This window comes from Gymnoscopelus microlampas (assembly GCF_963454915.1).
Source record: "Gymnoscopelus microlampas genome assembly, chromosome: 21".
NCBI classification, from domain to species: domain Eukaryota; kingdom Metazoa; phylum Chordata; class Actinopteri; order Myctophiformes; family Myctophidae; genus Gymnoscopelus; species Gymnoscopelus microlampas.
Window position 1 is genome coordinate 36,121,655 of NC_139958.1, and position 22,980 is coordinate 36,144,634.

The following is a 22,980-nucleotide window of genomic DNA, read 5'->3' on the forward strand; positions in this document are numbered from 1 at the left end:
CGTTCACACAGAAGAGGAATTAGGGGAGAGAACACAGAAGACAGAACAGGTAGAGGCTGACTTTCCACACTAGGACCCCCCAAAAAAAAAACATGAGGCGGTTTGGACAAAATAATATCGGCCATTATGTTATTTTTCAGCTCATCATTTTTAGGAATGGGTCCCCCGCTGGACCCTATCACACCCGTTCAAGTAGTTTTCTCACATTTAAGGTGCCCATGGTCAATTCTGAATTTTGTAGATCTGCTTTTAGCTTCTGTGGCCCCTACCACATGGAATGACCCGCAGACTACATTGGAATGAACCACTCTAGTACCCTTGAGTCGTTTTAGAACTCTGGTGACCAAACAGGTCACAGCAATGTGTCATTGTTTTTAGAATTTTGAAAAAAATGCTGTCTTGAATTTCCATGTGTAACTTTTATATCTCACATGTACTGTAGGCCTTTTTATTTTCCAATTCCCAGATGTAATGTCTTTTTTAAACAGTGACGTTGTTGAATTGCGCTGTATCGTGTTACTCGACGACACTGCAAATGAGTTTAATTACTCAGTGTCATTTTCCAGACTAAATAAATCTTGAATGTATGAATGAATGAATGAATTAAGCAATGCAACCGTGAGAAGAATGACAGCAGGAGGTGAAGGAGGTGAAAGGGTAAAAGTGTGGCGATCGATGCAGCAGGTGGGTTAACATTTTAACCCATTAAGACCTGGAACTGTGTCATTTTTAGATTGAAGCTAAAAAGCATTATTTTACACTTTGGGCTATTCAAAAATAGCAGATATACAAGCTCGTAGCGCGGCACCGAGTGCCGCGCTACGAGCTTGTAGATCTGCTATTTTTTGAAAAAATGTGAAAATGTGTGCAAATCTTTGAATATATATATTTTTTAAAGCGAACCGTTTTTAACTCAAATCTTTGCTTCTGGGGGGTCCCTGGAACAAAATATGTTGATGGGGGTCCGCGGCCAAATACATATTAACATATATCCTTGACATGAAAAAGATTGAGCACCACTGATACAGAAACATGCATTTTTCAGAATACTGTTGAGATTTAGGAGACGTGTAGAATCGGCTTCAGGTCTCAACGGGTTAACTTGGCGTGCCATCAGCGGGGCATTGTGTGTGTGTGTGTGTGTGTGTGTGTGTGTGTGTGTGTGTGTGTGTGTGTGTGTGTGTGTGAGAGTGCGCGTGAGGCATGGCTATCTGGCATTTAGAACAAGAAGTGAGGGATGAGGAGATAAAAGGAAGGGAGGAGGAGGTGTAGAGAGAGGGAGGAGAGAGGTGGGGGAGGCGCTGATCCATGCTGCTCTGGGTGAGGAGGTGTGAGCAGGACGGCGGAGTAGAGGTGGATGGAGAAGAGGATAAAATGGCAGGTTTATACTTGGACACGCATCAGTGTGTCACGCGCCGTCACCCCCGCCCCCGCCGGCGCGTGACACACCGCTGAATATAAATGGGGCTAAAGGGCAGCGGTGGTGGTCAAGGCTGTATTTTCATACAAGTTTTCCGATTTGTGACTGAAAATTCAAAAATGACCATGGCATTAAATGAGTTAATAAAAATAAATAAAAAATAAAAAATGAAATCTTAAAAAATGTAAAAAAAAAATATATATATATATATATATATATTTTTTTTAAAAGTCGTTTTAGTCGTTCTTGGCAGGCATGGCTTATGACAGAAGTCGTTTTAGTCGTTCTAGGCAGGGAATGAGTTAACATATACATCAGCTATTTGAAAATAGCAGATCTACAAGCTCACAACGCGTCGCGATGCGACGCGTTGTGAGCTTGTAGATCGGCTATTTTCAAACTAAATCTCGCGGGGGAAATTATAATGATCAGATCTGGCAACCCTGACTGCGTCCCGTTGATCCATCTCTCACCTGCAGCATGTTGAGGAGCAGGGACCTGAACTTGGTGCCGTCCACCATGAAGAGCGCCATCTTGTCACAGAGCCGGGCGGCGGTGGCGGCGAAGCTCCGGTCCGACACGGCTTTGGAGTAGATGGTGCTGACCACCTGCGTGGGTTAAAAGCTCACATGACATCTCACGCCCACTGAAAACATTCTGTTTTTTTTAGGCCAAAGTCTTTAATCTGCCATTTGGGAGTTCAGGAGCCTCCCCCACACACACACACACACACACACACACACACACACACACACTTTCAAAGTGGGGTCCAGGGACCCCCAGCGGTCCTTGCGGGGGGGGGTTCCGGGCAAAAGTATTTAAAGGAGCATTTCACCCCTAGAAGAACTTACAGTCACTCAATGTTGGGTATCTCACGATACGATATCTGTGGCGATATTAGGCCCTCGAAAACAATAATATCACGATATTCGATATATTGTGATATCACGATATATATTGCATGAAATTTCACCAACGATATATCACGATAATCCTTGTATTCTATTCATAAACACATAAAATAGCACCAAACAGTTCAAAATCATCATTACACAAATACAGAGTCGGGAAAACAACGTATCACAAGCGAAACAAGAAAAATTAGTTTTAATATCGATATTTTTCGGCAGTATATCGATTATTTATCGCGGGAGAAAGTATCGCGATATATCGCAATATCGATATATCGTCCCACCCCTAGTCGCGAACCCCAACTTTGGGAACCCCTGCCATAGACGACTGGCTTCTATGGCATCCAAATGACTCAAATAGGCTCTATGCACAGCAGCCATATTTGAAAGAAATTGGGCCTCTTCTTACTTCCTTCACAGGTGTTACCAATGATACTAATGAAGGGCTCTGTTCCATTCTGGTCAGGGTGCTGATATCGTGCATGTTGGCTCACTAGAAACACTCCAGTTGGTTCCCAAATGGCCCCTTATGGTGGGTGTCTAACTCTGAGTGTACAAATGGAACCAAATGGACCCGTAAGGGTCCATTTGGTTCCATTTGTACACTCTCAGAGTTATGGGGGGTCCTTGAAAATAAGACAACCACTATGCTACACTAAATGGAACAGAGCCTTAATTAGTATCATTGGTAACACCTGTGAAGGAACTAAGGAAGGGGCCCAATTCATTCCCAATATGGCTGCTGTGCATGGAGCCAATTAAATCTCACCACGGAAACATTCTGTCGGGCCATTTGTGAAAAGCGTGAAAAGGAGCCAACTTATAAACGGATAAAATGGTTAAAATTATTGTAATGCTGTGCAAAACACATTTTCCTGAGGAACCCCCTGGGAGACCCCGGAAACCCCCACTTTGAGAACCACTGTCCTATATGGAATCCAAAACGACATGGCGGCTGGGGACGCACCTCGGACAGGGTCTCCTCCGACTGCGCCGAGCCCTGCGCCTCCTCGATGAAGGAGGCCAGCTGGCGCTCCACGCCACTGCTGTTGCTCCTCATGCTGTTGAGGAGCTCCACCAGCCGGTCGATGCGCTGGGGCGCCGCGTTCGCTCGCTCCACACACACCTCCTCCTGACCCAGAGAGAGAGAGAGAGAGAGGGTCAAATAATACATGGAATAAAGCAAAAAAATAAAAACTAGGTTAGCTGAGGTCCAGTATTACCACATCAAACAGGTACAGTAGTACACACACATTTATACAGGTAAGAGCGTTCAAACATTATGCAGGAATATGGCACGTTCACACACACACACACACACACACACACACACACACACACACACACACACACACACACACACAGAGTTATAATTATGAGTTGATTTGATTTTTTTGGTCTGTTTTACTTTAACCCATTAAGACCTGAGGCGATTCTTAAAACATGTTTTCTAAATCCTAAAAGTTTTTTGAAAAAACAAAACAAAAAAAAAAGTTAAGATTTTTTCAAAAATAGCAGATCTACAAGCTCATAGCGCGGCACCGAGTGCCGCACTATGAGCTTGTATATTTGCTATTTTTGAATAGCCGAAGAAATAGAAAGTGACACGGATGCGTTCCGGGTCTTAATGTGTTAATAATAGAATTGAAGGTAGGCATTTGTCAAAAATATTTTCTTTCTTTTCTCTTTCCAAGGAAATGGGGAATCAGAAAATAAGTTGTATATGATGGATGATATTAAAGTCACTGTTTTTTTTAATATCATTGTCGAATGCCATGTTTTTATGTTATGTGTGGACCCCAGAAAGATTATGCACCAGCTAATGGGGATCCTAATAAACTCAATAAAGTCAATAAAACCATCCCCTGCGTGGTTGAAGGGTTTGCAGTAGAGTGAGGAAGCTAACGGCAGGCGGCTAGCTAACTTAGCACACCAAGAGGAAAATATCAGAGACTCTTAGCTAATGCTGCTTCAGCTACTTTATCTCCTCTGAGGGGAACACCTCTCCCCTCTTCATACTAAAATACACAATCTGTGTGTGTGGGTGTGTGTGTGTGTGTGTGTGTGTGTGTGTGTGTGTGTGTGTGTGTGTGTGTGTGTGTGTGTGTGTGTGTGTGTTTGTGTGAATAGTAACACATAATGAACAAAGCAAAGATTAATGTTTGATGATCTGAGTCTGAATGTCTGTGGGTGTGACTGAAAATGCTAGCACATTTTCAAGACTACTAATACGTGCGCGTGCGCGGGCCCAAATGTCCCCACAAGTATAGTAGAATTTGAGAAATAGATATTGTGAGAACGATTGTCCTTGCCCTCACAAGAAAAAAGGTTGTATGATGTTTATAGAAAATATTACGATTTAGGCTTGAATGATAGTTGACGGCACCCCAAAACAGCCAATCTGCAAGCTCACAACGCGTCGCAGCGCGACGCGTTGTGAGCTTGCAGATCGGCTGTTTTGGGTGCCCGACACCGGCACGCAATTAAACTCAAGCTTTAGGGTTGGAAAAAAAACAGAAGGCATTTATAAAATGACTGTGCTAAACTCTTTATGTCCTCACAAGTATAGTAATACAAACGTGTGTGTGTGTGTGTGTGTGTGTGTGTGCTCGTGCGCTGCCTGCGGGTAATGCTGACTGACAACGCAGTAAGCAGCTTTTCCTCGTACCTTGTCCTTTAGCCTGCCTCTCAGTCTCTCCTTGGAGGACTGCAGCAGGCTGATTTGGGGCCGGTCCAGCTGGCTCTCGCCCGCCTCCCTGTTCCCCGGCGGGCTGGTGGCGACGCCGCACTCCTTCTGATGCGCCGCCGCCCGGTGGTCCACCGGGCGCGCGTTTTCATTGGCCGGCGTCGTCGACCCGGACGTGGGCGATTCGCCGGGACCCTTGACGCCTCTAGGCTCCTGTGGCGGCGATCTGCCGGGCTCCTCGCCTACCTTGACATTCTCGCTGGTCTCTTTGGTGGTTCTGGGGCTTAGTCCTTTGTCCCCGGTAAGGTGCGTCTGCTGTCCGTGGTGACCCTGATGTCCTTTGTCCCCGGTAAGGTGCATCTGTCCGTGGTGGTGACCCTGTCCTTTCGGGTTGTGGTGCCAGCGGCGGTTCTGGCTGTAGCCGTGGTGCGGCGGCGGGCCTCCCTGGCGCCCCCCGCCTCCTCCTTGGTGCTGGCGAGGGGGCCGCCCGCTGCCGTTGTTCCTGTTGTCTCCCGGCTGCTCCGGGGAGTTCTGCTGATGCTGCTGCTGATGTGGGGACAGCTGTTGGCCATGGTCTCTGGGCTGCTGGGGTGATTGTTGTTGTTGCTGCTGTTGTTGTTGTTGCTGTTGACTCTGGTTCTTGCCTCCATCTCCTCCGCCGCTCTGCGTTCGTTGCTGTCTCCTGGAATGAGAGTGGGTGTCGTTTAGCCACGCGGTCGAGCGGCACTCGGCGGCGCGCCCGCTCTCTCTCTCGCTCTCTCCCCGAGCACTCTCTGCCCTGGACGCTGACACATATGGGTCAGTGTGCTCTCCTACCTGCCTTTCCGCCCTACCTCTCTTCCGGTCCCAGACCATTCCCGAAGCCGTCCGTTTTAGCTTTAATTCAACTCTCTTAGCTGGAGGCGGACTTCAGTGAGCATCGCAGATCACAACCACGCATGCGGATAAGCACCCTCGATGTTGTATCCTCTCTACCCACGGTATAGTCTTTGGTCTAAAATAGGAACGACGCCTCTCAAGATCAGCAGAAAAAAGGCTCCTTATGGATGGACAGTGTTTACTGCACGTTCTCCTGTCCTACACTGGCTCAGGCCTGGACGAGCAAGCTGACATATGGTTCATTGGATTAGTCGACCTCGTGTAGAGGAGGCGCGTCCGTCTGTGAAACTACTGTGCACACAGACTCGACTAGCAGTGGTACTACTCTGCTGTTACACTCAGTCGGCTCCATAAGTACCTTTTGCACCCAGAAAAAAGGGCACAGACCACGTTACGGCAAGGAAAACCAGTCTCAAACTACATCGCGCCGACTAATAACTTGAAGTTAAAGTATCTTTAACCCATTAAGACCTGAGGCCGCTTCTAAACATTTTCAAAATCCTAAAAAAAAATAAAATCGGAAAGAAATATTTTAAAAATAATTTTCACGATTTTTCAAAAATAGCAGATCTATAAGCTTGTAGCGCGGCACATTAATTCTAATTCTAATCTGGACCCCAACTTGGTTCTTTAGCTCTAAAAATGTTTCATAGGCGACCGTAGGACCCCAGGGGACCTGACCATGTCCCCAAAAGTTCAGGTTTTTCCTGGTCCCACTTGGTCCTCAGGTGGACAGTCACACACACACAGCCTTTTTCCAGTACCTCTCCAACACATGTACACACAATCTGCAACTACTGTATAACTCCTCCATCTCTCCAAAACGTACAAAAACTAAAAGGAGGAGGAGGCCCTCCCTTATTTCCACTCGTATACCCACATGCACGCCGACGGCCACAACAGGTACTCTCGAGTTCCCTTATAACGGGTACAACGGGTATAAGCTCTATTCACAGCAGAAGAAGACATTCACAGGTGTTACCAATGATACTAATGACGGCTCTGTTCCATTCTGGTCAAACAGAGTCAGGGTGCTGCTATTGTGGATGTTGGCTCACTGGAAACACTCTGCTACACCAGTGGGTCTCAAAGTGTGGTCCAGGGACCCTCATGGTTCCTTAAGGGGTTTCCAAATGGCCCCTTACGGGTGTTTAACTCTGACAAGCTCAAAACGCGTCACATCATGTAAATCGTCTATTTTAATAATTGTCTCCGCCAGGAGACTATGTTTTCGTTCTCGTCCTTCCGTGTGTCCACCAAGCTAACATTGGTCAAGCTTCACGTGACACGTGACAATATGTTGAAAGGGTGTGCTTTGATTGGCTAGCGAGACGCATGATGAAATAGAGTTCTATAAATAGGTGTGTCACTTCAAAAGATCATTTATATCTTTTTAAGTGAGGTAAGACAGGATTAATCAGGAACAGTACTGGCGGAGACCTGTGCTCCGAGGAGCACATTTTCTAGTTATAAAATGTTTTTGTTTTTTTGAATAATAATAAAAAAGGAATGTTTCGGACATAGGTTTAGTCTGATTTTAGTCGACTAAATATAATAAGATTTTAGTCGACTAAATCTACAGTTGATTTTGTCGACAAAATGTATTTTGGTGGTGCCTTGATGGCGTCGTAATGGCTGATTTTACACTTGGTTGCATGCTGAAAATATCTACAAGCTCACAACTTGTAGATCTGCTATTTTCAGAGCGCAACACCCGAGCGCCTGGATCTCTTCTCCACTCGTCCCTCCCTAACATTTTAGTCTAGTTTTTATTTGTTGACGAAATTGTCAATGCATTTAGTCTTAGTTTTAGTCACCATAGCTTAGTTTTTATCTAGTGTTCGTCAGTGAAAAAAAGGTAGCCGACGAACATTTTTCGTCATAGTTTTAGTCGGCGAAATTAACACCGACTTAAATGAACTAAAATCATACAGAAAATGTCCTTACATACAGCAGCTGAGGAGAGTCTTTCGCACTGCCGAGAACATCACTGGGTGTGAGCTGCCTAGTCTGGAGGACCTCTACACCCAGCGCTGCCTCAATAAATCCCTGAGGATCATTAAAGGGCAAGACCACTTTGGTAGAGGTTTGGGTTGTGTAGTTACCTTGCCATGATGTAACTACAAAGGTGGATAAGAAATAAAACATGATTACTCTATTGATTAGAAATTAATAATTCAAAATATGCTCCTCATTGATTTAAAATGTACGGTGAAACAGCTCTCAAAGTCACTCTTTTAGCACGTAAACGAACACAAACAAAGATGATTCAGACAATATCGAGCGTCACAAAACCCAGTACTGTTTGTTTTTTTAAATAAAAATGTTAACATCCTGTTGATTTTACTATTTTTACTAGGAAGAAAACACGGACTGGATCCGCGGATCTGGATCCACATCTTCAAATTGTAAAATCAACAGGAAGTTGCCATTTTTATTTGAAAAATAAACAGTACGGGGTTTGGTGATGTTCTATATTGTCTGAATCAGCTTTGTTTGTGTTCATGTATGTGCTAAAAGAATGACTTTTAGAGCTGTTTCACCGTACAATATAAGTCAATGAGGAGCATATTTTGAATTATCAATTTCTAATCAATGGAGCAATTATTTTTGATGTCTTGTCCACCTTTGGAGTTACATCATGGCAAGGTAACTACACAACCCAAACCTCTACCAAAGTGGTCTTGCCCTTTAACCCATTAAGACCTGGAACTGTGTCATTTTTAGATTAGAGCTAAAAAAGCATTATTTTACACTTTGGGCTATTCAAAAATAGCAGATCTACAAGCTCATAGCGCGGCACCGAGTGCCGCGCTATGAGCTTGTAGATCTGCTATTTTTGAAAAATCGTGAAAATGTGTGCAAATCTTTGAATATATATATATTTTCAAAGCGAACATTTTTAACTCAAATCTATGCTTCTTGGGGTCCCTGGAACAAAATATTTTGATGGGGGTCCGCGGCCAAATACATATGATTTTGGGGGTCCTTGACATGAAAAAGATTGATATAGAAACATAGGTTTTTCAGAAAACTGTTGGGATTTAGGAGACATGTAGAATCGGCTTCAGGTCTCAATGGGTTAAAGACCCCACGCACCCCCACAAAAGACTGTTCTCTCCTCTAGAGTCCAAAAGGGTGAAGGGATACAAGATCCTCAAAGCGCACACTAGCAGGCTGAGGAACAGTTTTTTTCCCCACCAGGCCATCAGACTGTTAAATAACAATGAAAAGTGACTGTGCAATAACTCTCTGTACTTTGCACTATGCACTTTCTTTCACTGATATTCTTGCCCGTTGTTTATTGTTCAATGAGTGTTTTAGGTCGTTTTATCATGTTTTTATCATGTTTTTTATTGTATTGGCGCTTCAGAGCGTAAGTTTTTCACATGTACAGTACGTACCCAAACACTGCATCTAAGTGACAACAAAGTGAATCTGAATCTTAGCTTTAAGCTGTTGTCAATAATTGTCAAAAATAGTGAAATTAGCATATCTACAAGCTTGTAGATCTGCTATTTTCACTCTTTTTCTGAGCTTTTTGGATCTTGCCGCTGACCACACCATATTACAATAACAAACTGAAACTAAAATAAAACGAAACATTACAAAAACTACAAAACTCACTTTAAAAACGAATGAAAACAAAAAAAGTGTGACTGAAGTCAAAACGAAATAAAAAACGAATGAAAATGATAACCTTGATTAAAGGAGCTGGAGGCTGAAGTGGAAAGACGATGAGAATCAAAGTGAAAATACAAACTAAATGAAAATGGATTGAACACACAGAGACCACTTTGCTCAGAGAAGGAAGGCCAACATTCTTGTTGCATTTGTCACCTTCTGAAAATTCATTTTTTTGAGAGTTCAACTTTAAAGAAAAAGTGAATGAACAAGTGAAATCATACATTTGTATTCATATTTAGCCTTGTGAAATAACACTGTGTGGCACTGAAGGTAGCCTGTACTACTTTTCAAAAAAGTTAGAATAGGATCAGGAACCAAACTAAACATTTTAGATATTCTTTAGGCCGCATAGAGCTGAGGTAATTGTCATTATGCAAGCTCACACAAGGAAATCAAAGTTCACTGGTGGACTTTAGAAATCTTCTTTGTGGATCTGGGGTTGTGATGTGATCTCTCTAGACCAATGGTTCCCAAACTGGGGGTCCTCAAATTATTTTGGGGGGGTCCCCAGATGATTAGCTTAATGTGTAACATTATTTTCTCACTCAACATGGTATCTGCACATTTCTAAAGTGACAATTGAAGGACTTTTAAGACCTTTTTAATACCTATAAAATTTAAATAAACGAATAACTCCCATTACTACGTCAAAAGTAACCAACAAACTATATTATAAACAATTGTCAAACATTGGCTAAATTGTCGAATATTACCTAAGAAAGAGAAAATAGCAGAACTACAAGCTTGTAGATCTGCTATTTTCACAATATTTTCACAATATTTATCTGCTAGCTATCTGTTATATTTACCTGTATTTATAAACCGAGTCAAACAAAATGTAATGCCTCAACTCCTACATTCCAGGTACTTGTCAGGGTGGGGGGTCCCCAGTTCACATATGATTAATTTGGGGGCGGGGGGGTCACGGCCTGAAAAGGTTGAGAACCACTGCGGCCACTAAATATTGCGCTGGAACAACACCGCAAAGACTAGAGCCGTTGGTCAGCTGGATGGCCGACTGCAGTGCCTGCGTCTGCGGAGATGACCAGGACCATTTCTTGATACCAGTAGGCAAAGAACAGACTGGCGTCCTTCGGAAGAATGTCTGCGTCAAGTTAACTTAAGGCGAAGGGTCCGGTTGGGTGTAGCTACTAGCTAGAGTGGCTTTTAAGACTCTTGGGTCTTGCTCTCACTCAGCTTTCTTGAGGACTGGCCTGAGGGAAGAATTGTGGTAGAATTATGCCTTATATTGTTATCACGTTGTTCACCTTTTGCCTTATGATTATGTCCTGAATGTTTTTGCATATTATTTATTTATTATTATTATTTTATTTAATTTTGACAGAAACAGTACAAAAAACAATGTATCGAGTGTTCGGATCCAACAAAACATATATTTTGTTTGTTTTTATAACCTCATACGCTGTTTTTTTGTATTGTCCCTGTCAAATAAACATAAAAAAATAATAAATAGAAAAAGTAGTTTTATTTTTTTTATTTGAATATTAATTTTCATATTCGAATATTCGTTTGACAGCCCTACGGCACACAGGCCTGGCATCTATTACTTTGGGTACAGCTCGACCCGCGTGTCTAACGTGCAGCACTTCCCCAATATGATATCACGTAATCATGGATTAAAGCTAAATTAAATCTCACGACTGAAAATGTCCTAATGTGCCATTTGTGAATCCTTGTGAAAGGATCCCCCACCACACGCGCACTATTCCTAAACAATGAACACAATATGTAAAATTAGGATGCTTTAGTAACATTGTTCCTGCTGTTCTACATACTGCCAACCATGTGAAGAAAACACAGATTCTTTGCTTTTATATGAAATATCCGAGACGATTAAGATATTATGGAAGACGCTTCTGAACATATTGCTAGTTTGACCACTTCAAATGCTCTGATCTTAAAATAACCTAAAATAGCCTTTCTACAAGCTCTCAATGCGTCGCAGACGCATTGAGAGCTTGTAGATCGGCTATTTTTGCTGCGCAACATGCTTCCATAGAAGACATGCTGGCTTCCATGGAATCCAAATGACTGAAATCAGTTTTGGCGACTGAGATCTTTAATTCATGCGTAATAAAGCACAGCCACCACCACCACCTTCAACACCACAAGAGAAACCAAGCGGATGTACCTCCAATACGTTGCAGTCGTACTGGACCGTAGATATCATTGTTCCCCAGGCCTGAGAGCCCCCCCCCCCCCACCTGTTTTCCACTGACCTGGCTGAGACTTGCCGTTTCCCCCCGGGGCCGGTGGGCAGCAGTACGGTTAGATGGTCCCGGCTGAGATGACCACCCGCTCTATACAAGCAGATAGAGGAGGGGCCATCCCACCGTGCAAGATTACAATGGGATGGATTGGGGGAAAAAAAGAAACATGGCGGAGAGAACAAGACAAAAAAAAAACACGATGGAAGCCGAAAGGAGGTCGAAAAACAAGTACGGAGAGACAGGAGAAGAAGAAGACGGCAGAGAAAAAGAGGGGTACAGGAAAAGGAGGAGCGGGAGCAAATCAAAAAAGGAGAGGAGCAGAGAGAAAAACAAAACGATAAGAGAACTCAATCTACCAGTTAGCAGCTACACAATCCATTCTACATGCATGGGTCTACAACAGTGGTTCTCAAACTGGGGTCCAGGCACCCTCAGGGACCCTCACAGGGTCTGTAACTGAGAGTGTACGAAATGGAACCAAATGGACCCTTACGGGTCCATTTGGTTCCATTTCGTACACTCCCAGAGTTATACGGAGGTCCTTGAAATTTAAAACGTTTGAGAGCCACTGGTCTACAAGAGTGAAGGATGCCATGGCAACTAAAGCAAGTGAAATGAGTGGCTGGACAAGATGTACAGTAACCATGGGAGGGGAGAAAGGAGGGTGGTGATTGGTGGCATGTTGTGATGGAGGGGGAGGGGCAACCGAGCCCAGATACGCTGTCCCCGTGTGGGATAGGGCAGTAGTTTCCATTTTTGGGTCGCGGACCCATTTACCCATTGTAGATCTCCTTTTTTAAAAATATATATATAATATATAATCGTTCATTAATCAGAATTTGAAGCAAAAGTTTGAAGTCATGTCTCCCAGCAATAACATCTACTACTGTATGCGTCTACTATCAATTAACTCATTATTTTATCACCAGTTTCTACAAATGGCACCAAAGTTGACTTTGAATGGGTTTCTTTATCCTCCGTCACACACACACACACACACACACACACACACACACACACACACACACACACACACACACACACACACACACACACACACACACACACACACACACACACACACACACACACACACACACACACACACACACACACACACACACACACACACACACACTTCGCTTCCTGACAGTGCATATTCATGGTCACAGCACATGAAAATAGCTTCATAGGACAATGATCATGATCTCTAGATTAATGGATTTGGTGAGCAAACACCTCCATCTTCATAACAGAATAGAACACATTACTATAGTATTACCTCCTGTACCAACGTACGTACCTATCTGCCTACCTAACTACTGTAATAATAATAAACTTTATTTATAAAGCGCTTTTCCAAAGCAGTGTTTACAAAGTGCTTTACAGTGTCAAGATAAAAAACATCCATAGGGATAAACAACAATAGTCTATTCTAACAATCAAAAATCAAACCAAAACATAAACGTACATAGAAAGTAACACAATTGAGACAACCACGGTGGAGGATAACATAACTGTACCCCTCTACCCACCCAGGAATAACTACCCTTTACTACTAGGGCTTGTGAATTAACCCATTAAGACCTGGAACTTTGTCATTTTTAGATTTGAGCTAAAAAAAGCATTATTTTACACTTTGGGCTATTCAAAAATAGCAGATATACAAGCTCATAGCGCGGCACCGAGTGCCGCGCTACGAGCTTGTATATCTGCTATTTTTGAAAAATCGTGAAAATGTGTGCAAATCTTTGAATATGTATATTTTTAAAGCGAACATTTTTAACTCAAATCTTTGCTTCTGGGGGGTCCCTGGAAAAAAATATTTTGATGGGGGTCCGCGGCCAAATACATATCATTTTGGGGGTCCTTGACATGAAAAAGATTGAGCACCACTGATATAGAAACATAGGTTTTTCAGAATACTGTTGAGATTTAGGAGACATGTAGAATCGTCTTCAGGTCTCAATGGGTTAATGCTGAGAGTAGATCACTGAATTCACCAACATTTCTCCTAATCTCCTCCGTCTGTGTCAATACCTCTGTTCCATCTACATCGCCATGTTCTCTGTTGTCTCATTTGACAGCAGTGTTGATTTCGTCAACTAAAACTATTACCTACCTTTTGTTCACTGACGAAAACGAAATAAAAACGAAATAAAAACTAAGCTACGATGACTAAAACTAAGACTAAATATGTTGGCAATTTCGTCAACAAATTCAAACTAGACTAAAATGTTAGTGAGCGACGAGTGGAGAAGAGATCCAGTAGAACCGAAAGACGAGTCGTTATATGTTTGGTTGCGCTCGGGTGTTGCGCTCTGAAAATAGCCGATCGACAAGCTCACAACGCGTCGCAGCGCGACGCGTTGTGAGCTTGTAGATCGGCTATTTTCAGCACGCAACCAAGTGTAAAATCAGTCAATACGACGCCATCAAGGCACCGGCAAAACACATTTCAGTCGATTAAATCAACTGTAGATTTAGTCGACTAAAACTAGACTAAAATTTAAACGTTTCAGATGACTAAATTATGAGCAAAAATGTGCTGTCAAAATCAACACTTTCATCTCCGGCTCTAATCTCTCTCTCTCTCCGTCTCTGTGCCTTGCGGCCTTGCGAAGGACTCGTCAACCTCCGTCTGTGCCTCTCCCTGGGGTGCGGAGACATGAGGTTATATACAGATGTGCCATTTCAAAACTTCAAATGTCCTGCCATCGCCAAGACAGTACATTTTCAGGGGATTCCCAGGGCAATAAGAGGGACAAAGAATTAATTTGAGCAACTGGTCAAGGACCTCTTCAAATCACCTTTCGCCTCATAATGAGTCTGACACCTTCTTCAACACACATTCTTTTGTTCTCATGTATATGGATGTCTGTTGAAGGGAAAAACGGGGGTGTGTAGTGACAACTTCTTTTCAGGGGCAAAACAGTGCATTTTTAAGGGCAGAAAAGGGAGGAAAAAATGCATTTTCAGGGCACTTTCAGGGAAAGAACAGTAACGTGTGAAGTTTTGAAGTGGCACATCTGTAGGCCTCCCTGAGACGTATGTTACTGTGGAAAAGCAAAAACCGCAAGAACGGAGCGACGGCGGTTCTTTTATAGCTTGGGGGATGCTCGCTGGGGCTGATGTACGGTTTGTGTTATAGCCTGGTGGGACGGAGCCATCAAAGCACACACATTTTTCTTTTTCGACTACGGAGGGGGAACCATCCTGAAACCTGAAGCTTTACAGAACCTGTGAAGTTCTGTTATGGTACGTTTCTATTATAACCACAAGCACACTTGGAGGGGGGGAGGGTACGTCATTAAAAATAAGCGATCTGCAAGCTCGATCTACAGCTACTTTTGAACGAGAATGCTTTTAAAGGAGTAGTTCACCCAAAAAATGACTTGTTTTCTATCAATTACACACCCCATGAAGCATTGAATTCATGGAGACTTTTTTGTTTTTATCGCATTCCTAAGCCAATAATTTGATGACCTGCGGTCTCTCCGGTAGGAGACACAAATAGTCTCCTTTGAGTCTCCTACCGGATACATTAGCATGTTTATTATTATCATCAAATGGAGTGAGAATGAGACAAAATCAAATAAATCTCCATGAATTCAAGGCTTTGTGGGGTGTGTAATTGATAGAAAATAAGTCATGTTTTGGGTGAACTACTCCTTTAAATACATCAGATTGTGCAATGGCTTCTATGTCTTTTCTCTCTCACCAAGGAAACACCATAGTTGAAGCGAAACACCAAGTTTTCCGAGTGTTGCGCCGAATGTGGTGACCTGTCGAATTCTGTGAACCGGAGCTGTTTTCCGCCCGTCCAGAGCATGGGAAGCAATTGCAGACCGTGGGGAAAGCATCTCATTGGCTTGTCCTTTGGACCAATGGGAGTAAAAAAATAAAATCACGATCCTTTCGACCAATGGTCAAAAAGTCACAGGAAAGTGACTATTAGTGACGTAAACTTCATGACTCTTTGTAGGTAAGTTGAGGGTTCCCAGAGCTTAGAACCACCTCCTGAGCAGGGCCCAAATTAGGTTCTGAAAACCTTATCTGAAAGCTGAGGCCGTATAGCGTATGGAAACAAACCCTGAACCTGTGAAAGACTTTAACCCTTTAAGACCAGGAACTGTGGCATTTTAAGATTTCTTTGGGCTATTCAAAAATAGCAGATATACAAGCTCGTAGCGCGGCACCGAGTGCCGCGCTACGAGCTTGTAGATCTGCTATTTTTGAAAAATCTTGAAAATGTGTGCAAATCTTTTAAATATATGTATTTTCTAAGGCGAACATTTTAAACTCAAATATTTGCTTCTGGCGGGGGTCCCTGGAACAAAACACTTTTGAGATGGGGTTTTTTGATTAAAAACAAATATTTAATACCGTTTCAAAAATAGTGAAAACAGCAGCGATCTAGATCTAGCTATTTTTGCTACTGTTCCGCGACACTGTCATATGACAAAGTGTAAAATAAGGCATTCATTTATGGAAAAAAAGGTGATGTCGATACAAGGTTTCTGCCCGGCAGGGACAATTTCACACATGCATGCACACCTTCTCGCAAACACAGACATACTGTAGGCGCACGTATGTGCGCATGCATGCACGCGCACACACACACACACACACGCACACCAGGAACATACAGTGGGTCAAACCCAAGCAGCTGAGAAGTTGCCCTTAACCACTTCAACCCCAACACCCGCTATTCTGGAGGGAACAAAAATAGCCGATCTATAAAGCCGATCTTATAGATCGGCTATTTTTGGCGAAGAGATTTGGTGTAGAGTGGACCAGTGGACCAAGTATGGTCGCAACTCGGGCCTGTTTCACCAAGAATAGAGGTTTTTGGTTAAAGGAATCGGATTACCTTTTTTCTATCAATTACTAATCCATTAAAGGACGACTTCACCACTTTTCAACATATCTTCATATAATAGGTCCTCACTAATGCTCATGATAAAATGATACCATTTTTTTCTACTTGGTCTGTGTCTCATAGGAGGGCTGTGGACAGTCCAGAAACCAGTCTACCAGTGACATCATCGTTAGGCAGGATTTTTCCCCCCCAAAAAGGTTACAAAAATGTATTCAGATTTTTATTAAGGCGAGAACAATGGGATCTATTATTGCATTGCAACTTTCCAGGAATGCAAAGCCTGCAGTTTCTATTAGCTTGGATTCCCCATCGATGATGTCACTGGTAGATGGGTTTCTGAACTGTCTACAGCCCTCCTCTGAGACACAGACTGATTAGATTTTTTTTTTACCATTTTATCATGAGCATTAGTGAGGACCTATTATATGAAGATATGTTGAAAAGTGGTGAAGTCGTCCTTTAAGCCTTTAATTCATGGAGATTTTTAGTGTGTTTGAAAAAATGATATAAACTTCAGAACAACTCTCACAGTGTAATGGAGGCCTACTGATGGTCCAGGTTTAGAAAGAAAAAGGTTTAAACTCAACTCAAATTAGTCAAATATTGGATACCAGGCCCAGGAATGCGACAATAACAAACACATCTCCATGAATTCAAGGCTTCATGGGGTGAGTGATTGATAGAAAACAACAAGTCACGTTTTTGGGTGAACTATTCCTTTAAGGGCAAGCTTTGCTAACACAGTGTGGCAGAAGGTGCGTGAAAGACAGAGAGTGCAATAGCAAGGAATGTTCTGACCGACTGACACTCCTATAATATACCTATAACCATTATTTTATACTTTGGGCTATTCAAAAATAGCAGATCTACGAGCTCATAGCGCGGCACCGAGTGCCGCGCCACAAGCTTGTAGATCTGCTATTTGTTTTGAAAAATCGTGAAAATGTGTGCAAATCTTTGAATGCATGTGTTTTTTAAAGCGGACATTAACGAAAATAGCAGATCTACAAGCTCATAGTGCGGCACCGAGTGCCACGCTACGAGCTTGTAGATCTGCTCGTGAAAATGTGTGCAAATCTTTGAATGTATGTTTTTAAAGAGATTTTCTTTAACTCAAATGTTTGCTTCTGGGGATTCTACAAATGTCTTCTAAATCCAAGCATTTTTTTTTTTTTTTTTTTTAAACTCATGTTGCTATAATATCAATAGTTCTCAAGCGTCAAGGACCCCCCTCCCCGCCATCTCAAAATATTTTGTTCCATATTTTGTTTTGGACCCCCAGAAGCAAACATTTGAGTTAAAAGATTTACACAATTATTATTATTTCCCCCCCCAAAATAGCAGATCTACAAGCTCATAGCGCGGCACTCTGTGTCGCGCTATGAGCTTGTAGATCTGCTATTTTGGAACAGCCCAAAGACATTTAAAATGACACATGCTTTTCCGGGTCTTAAATGGGTTGAAACAGTCAAAGTGGGGACTCAAAGCCAAGGTCTACAATAACCGGTCTCGTCAATGTCTTACTACAGCATGTCCTTCTGTTTGATCAATCAAGCTCTTGTTAATAATACTTTTCTTTGGTTAAATATTTATAAAACCCACAGACAGATTTCACTAGCAATCAACTTGCAATTTCTTTTCAAAAGCAGTGAAAACAGCAGGTCTAGCAGTAGATCAGCAATTTTCGCTGCTTTAGTGCAACACTGTACTGTATAGGGCGTTGGTTCTCAAAGTGGGGTCCGGGGACCCCCAGGGGTCCTTGGGGTGGTACCAGGGGGTCCCCAGCAAAATGTGTTGATATAGCGTCACCATCATTTTAACCTTTTATACTTTGGCTATTCAAAAATAGCAGATATACAAGCTCATAGCGCGGCACCGAGTGCCGCGCTATGAGCTTGTATATCTGCTATTTTTGAAAAATCTTGAAAATGTGTGCAAACCTTTGAATATATATATTTCTAAGTGAATATTCGTAACTCAAATCTTTGCTTCCGGGGGGGGGGGTCCCTGGAACAAGATATTTGAGATGGGGGTCCGCGGCCAAATGCATATCATTTTGGGGGGTCCTTTGACATGAAAACGTTTGAGAACCACTGTAAGGGCTGTAGGGCATTCATTTACAAAATAAAACCTAAGAAAGAAATACAGAGATGCAGAGTTTCTGCCCGGCAGCAACGATGTAGTTCTTAAAACACAAAAACCCAAGTCACCACCAATTATACTTCTCACTTACAAAACAGAGTCCAAGTCTCTCTTATGGCTCAACTTTTTTTGCCTTTTCGTCCACAAAGACAACCCAAATATTTTCTTTTGTGCCTGTTCCTTAGCAACCGAGGAAATATTTTCCAGTGACGTCGGGGAGAAACGGGCGAGAGAATGAAAGAGAGAGGTTTTCTCTTAAATATCAGGAATTGAAAATTGGACTCGAACGAAGTCACACACTTAATGTTAAAAATGAGATTTTTTTTTATAGGCTTTCCAAAAGACGCTGGAAGACTTGAGCCCCTGTTTTTAATGGACGACTACAAAAAGGTCCAAGCTGGTGCTTTTGGGATTAGCCTCGTTTGTTTCATTTTTTCGTGCAAAACACGGAGCGACAAATTAGGAGGAGCATAATGAGCAAATAAACGTAATTCACCACAGTAACCGGAGGAAAGAATTTCCTTTTGTGGCGACGACATAGTCAATGCTACAAAACAAATACTTTTTAGTGGAGCGGACCCATGCGTTAACCCATTAAGACCGGGAAAGAATCCGTGTCATTGCTAGATTTCTTTGGCTTTAAAAAAATAGCAGATCTACAAGCTCATAGCGCGGCACCGAGTGCCGCGCTATGAGCTTGTAGATCTGCTATTTCTTTGAAAAATGTTTGCAAATCATTGAATATATATATTTTTTTTAACATACAAACACCATTTTTAACTCAAATCTTTGCTTCTGGGGGATTCTACAGTTTTTCGAAAAAACGTATGCTGCTATAACATCAGTGGTTCTCAAACTTTTCTCATGTCAAAGGACCACCAAAAAATGACATGTATTTGGCGCTACGAGCTTGTAGATCTGCTATTTTTGAATAGCCAAGGAAATCTTAAAATGACACACACGGCTGCGTTCCCGGTCTTGCTGGGTTAAATATGAAGAACTAGCATTCTCTGGTCTGTCTCTTTCTTTCCCTGTCTGTGACGCAGCCTACATTCCTGTCTTGACGTTGGCTGGGGAGAAGAGTTAAGACTCTAGGCCTGGCACTGTAGTGTCTGACATCAACGTGGAAACAACATTCTCTTTCCCTGAGGTGTGTGTGTGTGTGTGTGTGTGTGTGTGTGTGTGTGTGTGCTCGTGTAGTGGTGGAAGAAGTATTCTCATTTTGTACTTAAGTACAGTAAAAGCATCGATACCACACTGTAGAAATACTCTGCTACAAACAAAAGTCCGGTATTAAAAATGTACTTGAGTAAAAGTACAAAAGCATTCGCATTAAAACATACTTAAGTATTGAAAGTAAAAGTACTCATTTTGCAGAATGTCCCATTTCACAAGTTTCCAAACGTATAGGAATGCTTTGAAAATAGCAGATCTGCAAGCTCACAACGCGTCGCATCGCGACGCGTTGTGAGCTTGTAGATCGGCCATTTTCAAATAGCAAAAGTTTAAAATAGGGCTGAAGTGGTTAATGTTCGTTTTGTAATAATCATCAAGATCTACAAAGTAAACCAGTAACTAAAGTTTTCAATTCATTGTAGAGGAGTAAAAGTACAACATTTGCCTCAGAGATGTAGTGGAGTAGATGTAAAAGTATTGAACATTGGAAACACTCCAGTAGAATTGTACAGTACAGTACTTGAGTAAATGTACGTAGTTACTTTACACCACTGTGTGTGTGTGCGTGTGTGTGTGCGTGTGTGTGTGCGTGTGCTTACCGCCTGTCATTCCTCCTGCGTCGGAAAAGCTTTTTCGTGTGTGCAATCTCAGCCTCGTTAGGTAAGGGTGGAAAGGCCTGCAGAGAGGAAGGAACAGAAACGAGAGCAACACAGTTATTCTGTGTGTGTGCAACAAGTTCAAAAGCTCATCACGCTCCATTTACACTTCACTGTAACATATCTAACAAGCTCACAACCTGCCGCCATGCGACGCGTCGTGTCTCGAGCTTGTCGATCGCATATAGCAGTGGTTCTCAAACGTATTTGTGCCAAGGACCCCCGAATCGACATATATTTGGCCGCGGACCCACCCCCGTCCACAAATATTTTGTGCCAGGGACCCCCCAGAGAAGATTTGTGTTGAAAAATTCGGAATTATTCAGCTTGTAGATCTGCTATTTTTGAATGGCCAACATTTAAATGGATAAAGTGGTTAAAACGATTGTGGCGCTATATTGACTACTTTTGCTGGGGACCCCCTGTAACACCCACAAGGACCCCCCGGGGGTCCCCGAACCACACTTTGAGAACCACCGGCATACAGCACATAATTAGACCGACAGTGTTGGATCGGGGGAGGGGGAATCTTCAGCTTCATCCAGGTGATTGCCGCTCACAGTGTCAGACTGAGTGCGGGAGGGGGACGTTAGGGGTTAAGTGTCTTTGCTCAGGAACCTGGGGCCTTCTCCTGTTTTCCCCAGGCGTCTTCAACAGGGGGGTCCGGGACCCCCAGGGGGTCCTCAGAGTTACTACAGGGGGGGCGCCAAATCTTTGAGTGATTATTTCTTTTTAACCACTTGAACCCTAGCATCCCTTTTCTGGGGAGAACTTTAGCCAAAAATAGCCGATCTACAAGCTCACAACGCCTCGCGCTGCGAGGCGTTATTTTTGGCAACGAGGTATAGGTGTAGAGAGGAAAAAAAGAGCAGACCCAAGTAAAAAAAAAAGTTTCATCTGAAATACAATTTTAGACAATATAGAGGGGGTCCCTGCTTCATCTCTCTCTCTCAGCTAGGGGGTCCTCGGCCCGAAAAACGTGGAAGACCTCTGGCCTAAAGGCTAGAATACAAGCAGGATGTAAATGTCAGGCCTGTCAATCGAGCAGTCCACGCCTTCCCTTCAGTCCACGCATCCCTATTGTCGTCTCCGTGGTTACCGTACAGCATCATTGCCAGACCCAAGGGGTCTGGCCTACATGAGGCTTTGTACCTGTTTTCTCCATACATGGGCATGCCCTCTTTGCCCTTAGGCCCCAGCCATAAAGGTCTGTCCCCCTTTCGTCCATACAGTATATGGGCATACACCAAGGGGCAAGTCTTAGATATTTACAATGAGGCCGACAAAATGGCCAGAGTGGCGCTGTTTTACCCTGCGCCGACCTGCGGTGTCAGAAAGAATTTATTTTAACGCAAGTGAATGGGTTTTTTGACAAACTTTAGACTAGATTTTCTTACTGTAATAAAAATTGTCATAAATTCTATATGCTTCCAGTCGCTAGTTTAAAAGTCTCCTTTCAATCATCAGGATATGCGTTTTGCTAAATTATGGTCCTATTTATTTTAAAATTGACGATAAAGTAGGCTATTCTCTAGGAGGGGCGGGATGATTTGATTGACAAGCTACACAACCAATAGCATTCATTCCCCGCCCCCCGCTCTTGATTGACAAGCTACCCAACCAATAATGGTCTGGTCTCATTCTGACGCGATATTGAAAGATGGCGGACCTACAGCCTTGGAACAATCGGCTTCATTTTCAGTCTGTAGAAAGCAGCTTTGTCCATCTCATTTATACAGTCTATGTCATACACAGGCTGACATGACTTCACGTCATGTGAAGTCCGGCTTAGCCGTGACCTAGTGCTCTGATCTTAGCACTTATTCCGGGTCTGGCAGAACCAGGGTTTCCTGGTCTTGTTTTTGTGTAGAAGAGTGCGTGATGGGGAGAGTGTCATGGAGTGAGCGTTGCTGCATATGGAGTCAACTGACCTACCCAGGTCTGACATCATAGACTTCTACATATGGTGATAACTAACATACCTAGCGATGACATCAAGAGAACCCTCCTGGAGCCCCATATATGGAGACATCCGTAACATCCAAGACTGACATCACATCATAAACCCTATCTTTGGGCATAACTGACATATACGGATATGGCTGACCTCACCATAATGACACTAGAACTACTGCCAAACTTATAAAGGCAAAGGGATTGCCAGGCTTCAGAGTTCAGTTACTGTACATCAGCGACACTCAAGCGACCTTAACTCTCTTTTACAGAGCAAGACTTCATCTGTGGCGTGAAGAATGTTTTGCTGGACTTCGCATCTGTGTGAAGAACTAAATCAACTTTGTTGCGTTGCCG

The 22,980-nt window shown here is 42.9% G+C and overlaps 1 protein-coding gene across 2 annotated transcripts in view; it reads right to left on the reverse strand.

Annotated features, from left to right (window-relative positions):
- The window catches only part of ctif (CBP80/20-dependent translation initiation factor), a 106,462-nt gene that overhangs the window by 16,817 nt on the left and 66,665 nt on the right, over positions 1–22,980 (reverse strand). The window contains exons 8-12 of one of the 2 annotated variants that reach the window (XM_084046617.1): positions 20,614–20,690; positions 11,824–11,904; positions 5,000–5,699; positions 3,299–3,463; positions 1,894–2,028 (exon numbers count right to left, since the gene is read on the reverse strand). In XM_084046617.1, coding sequence (XP_083902743.1) covers positions 1,894–2,028; positions 3,299–3,463; positions 5,000–5,699; positions 11,824–11,904; positions 20,614–20,690 — 1,158 coding nt within the window. The remainder of the gene's footprint in view (positions 1–1,893; positions 2,029–3,298; positions 3,464–4,999; positions 5,700–11,823; positions 11,905–20,613; positions 20,691–22,980) is intronic. The other variant, XM_084046618.1, reaches the window with a different exon arrangement.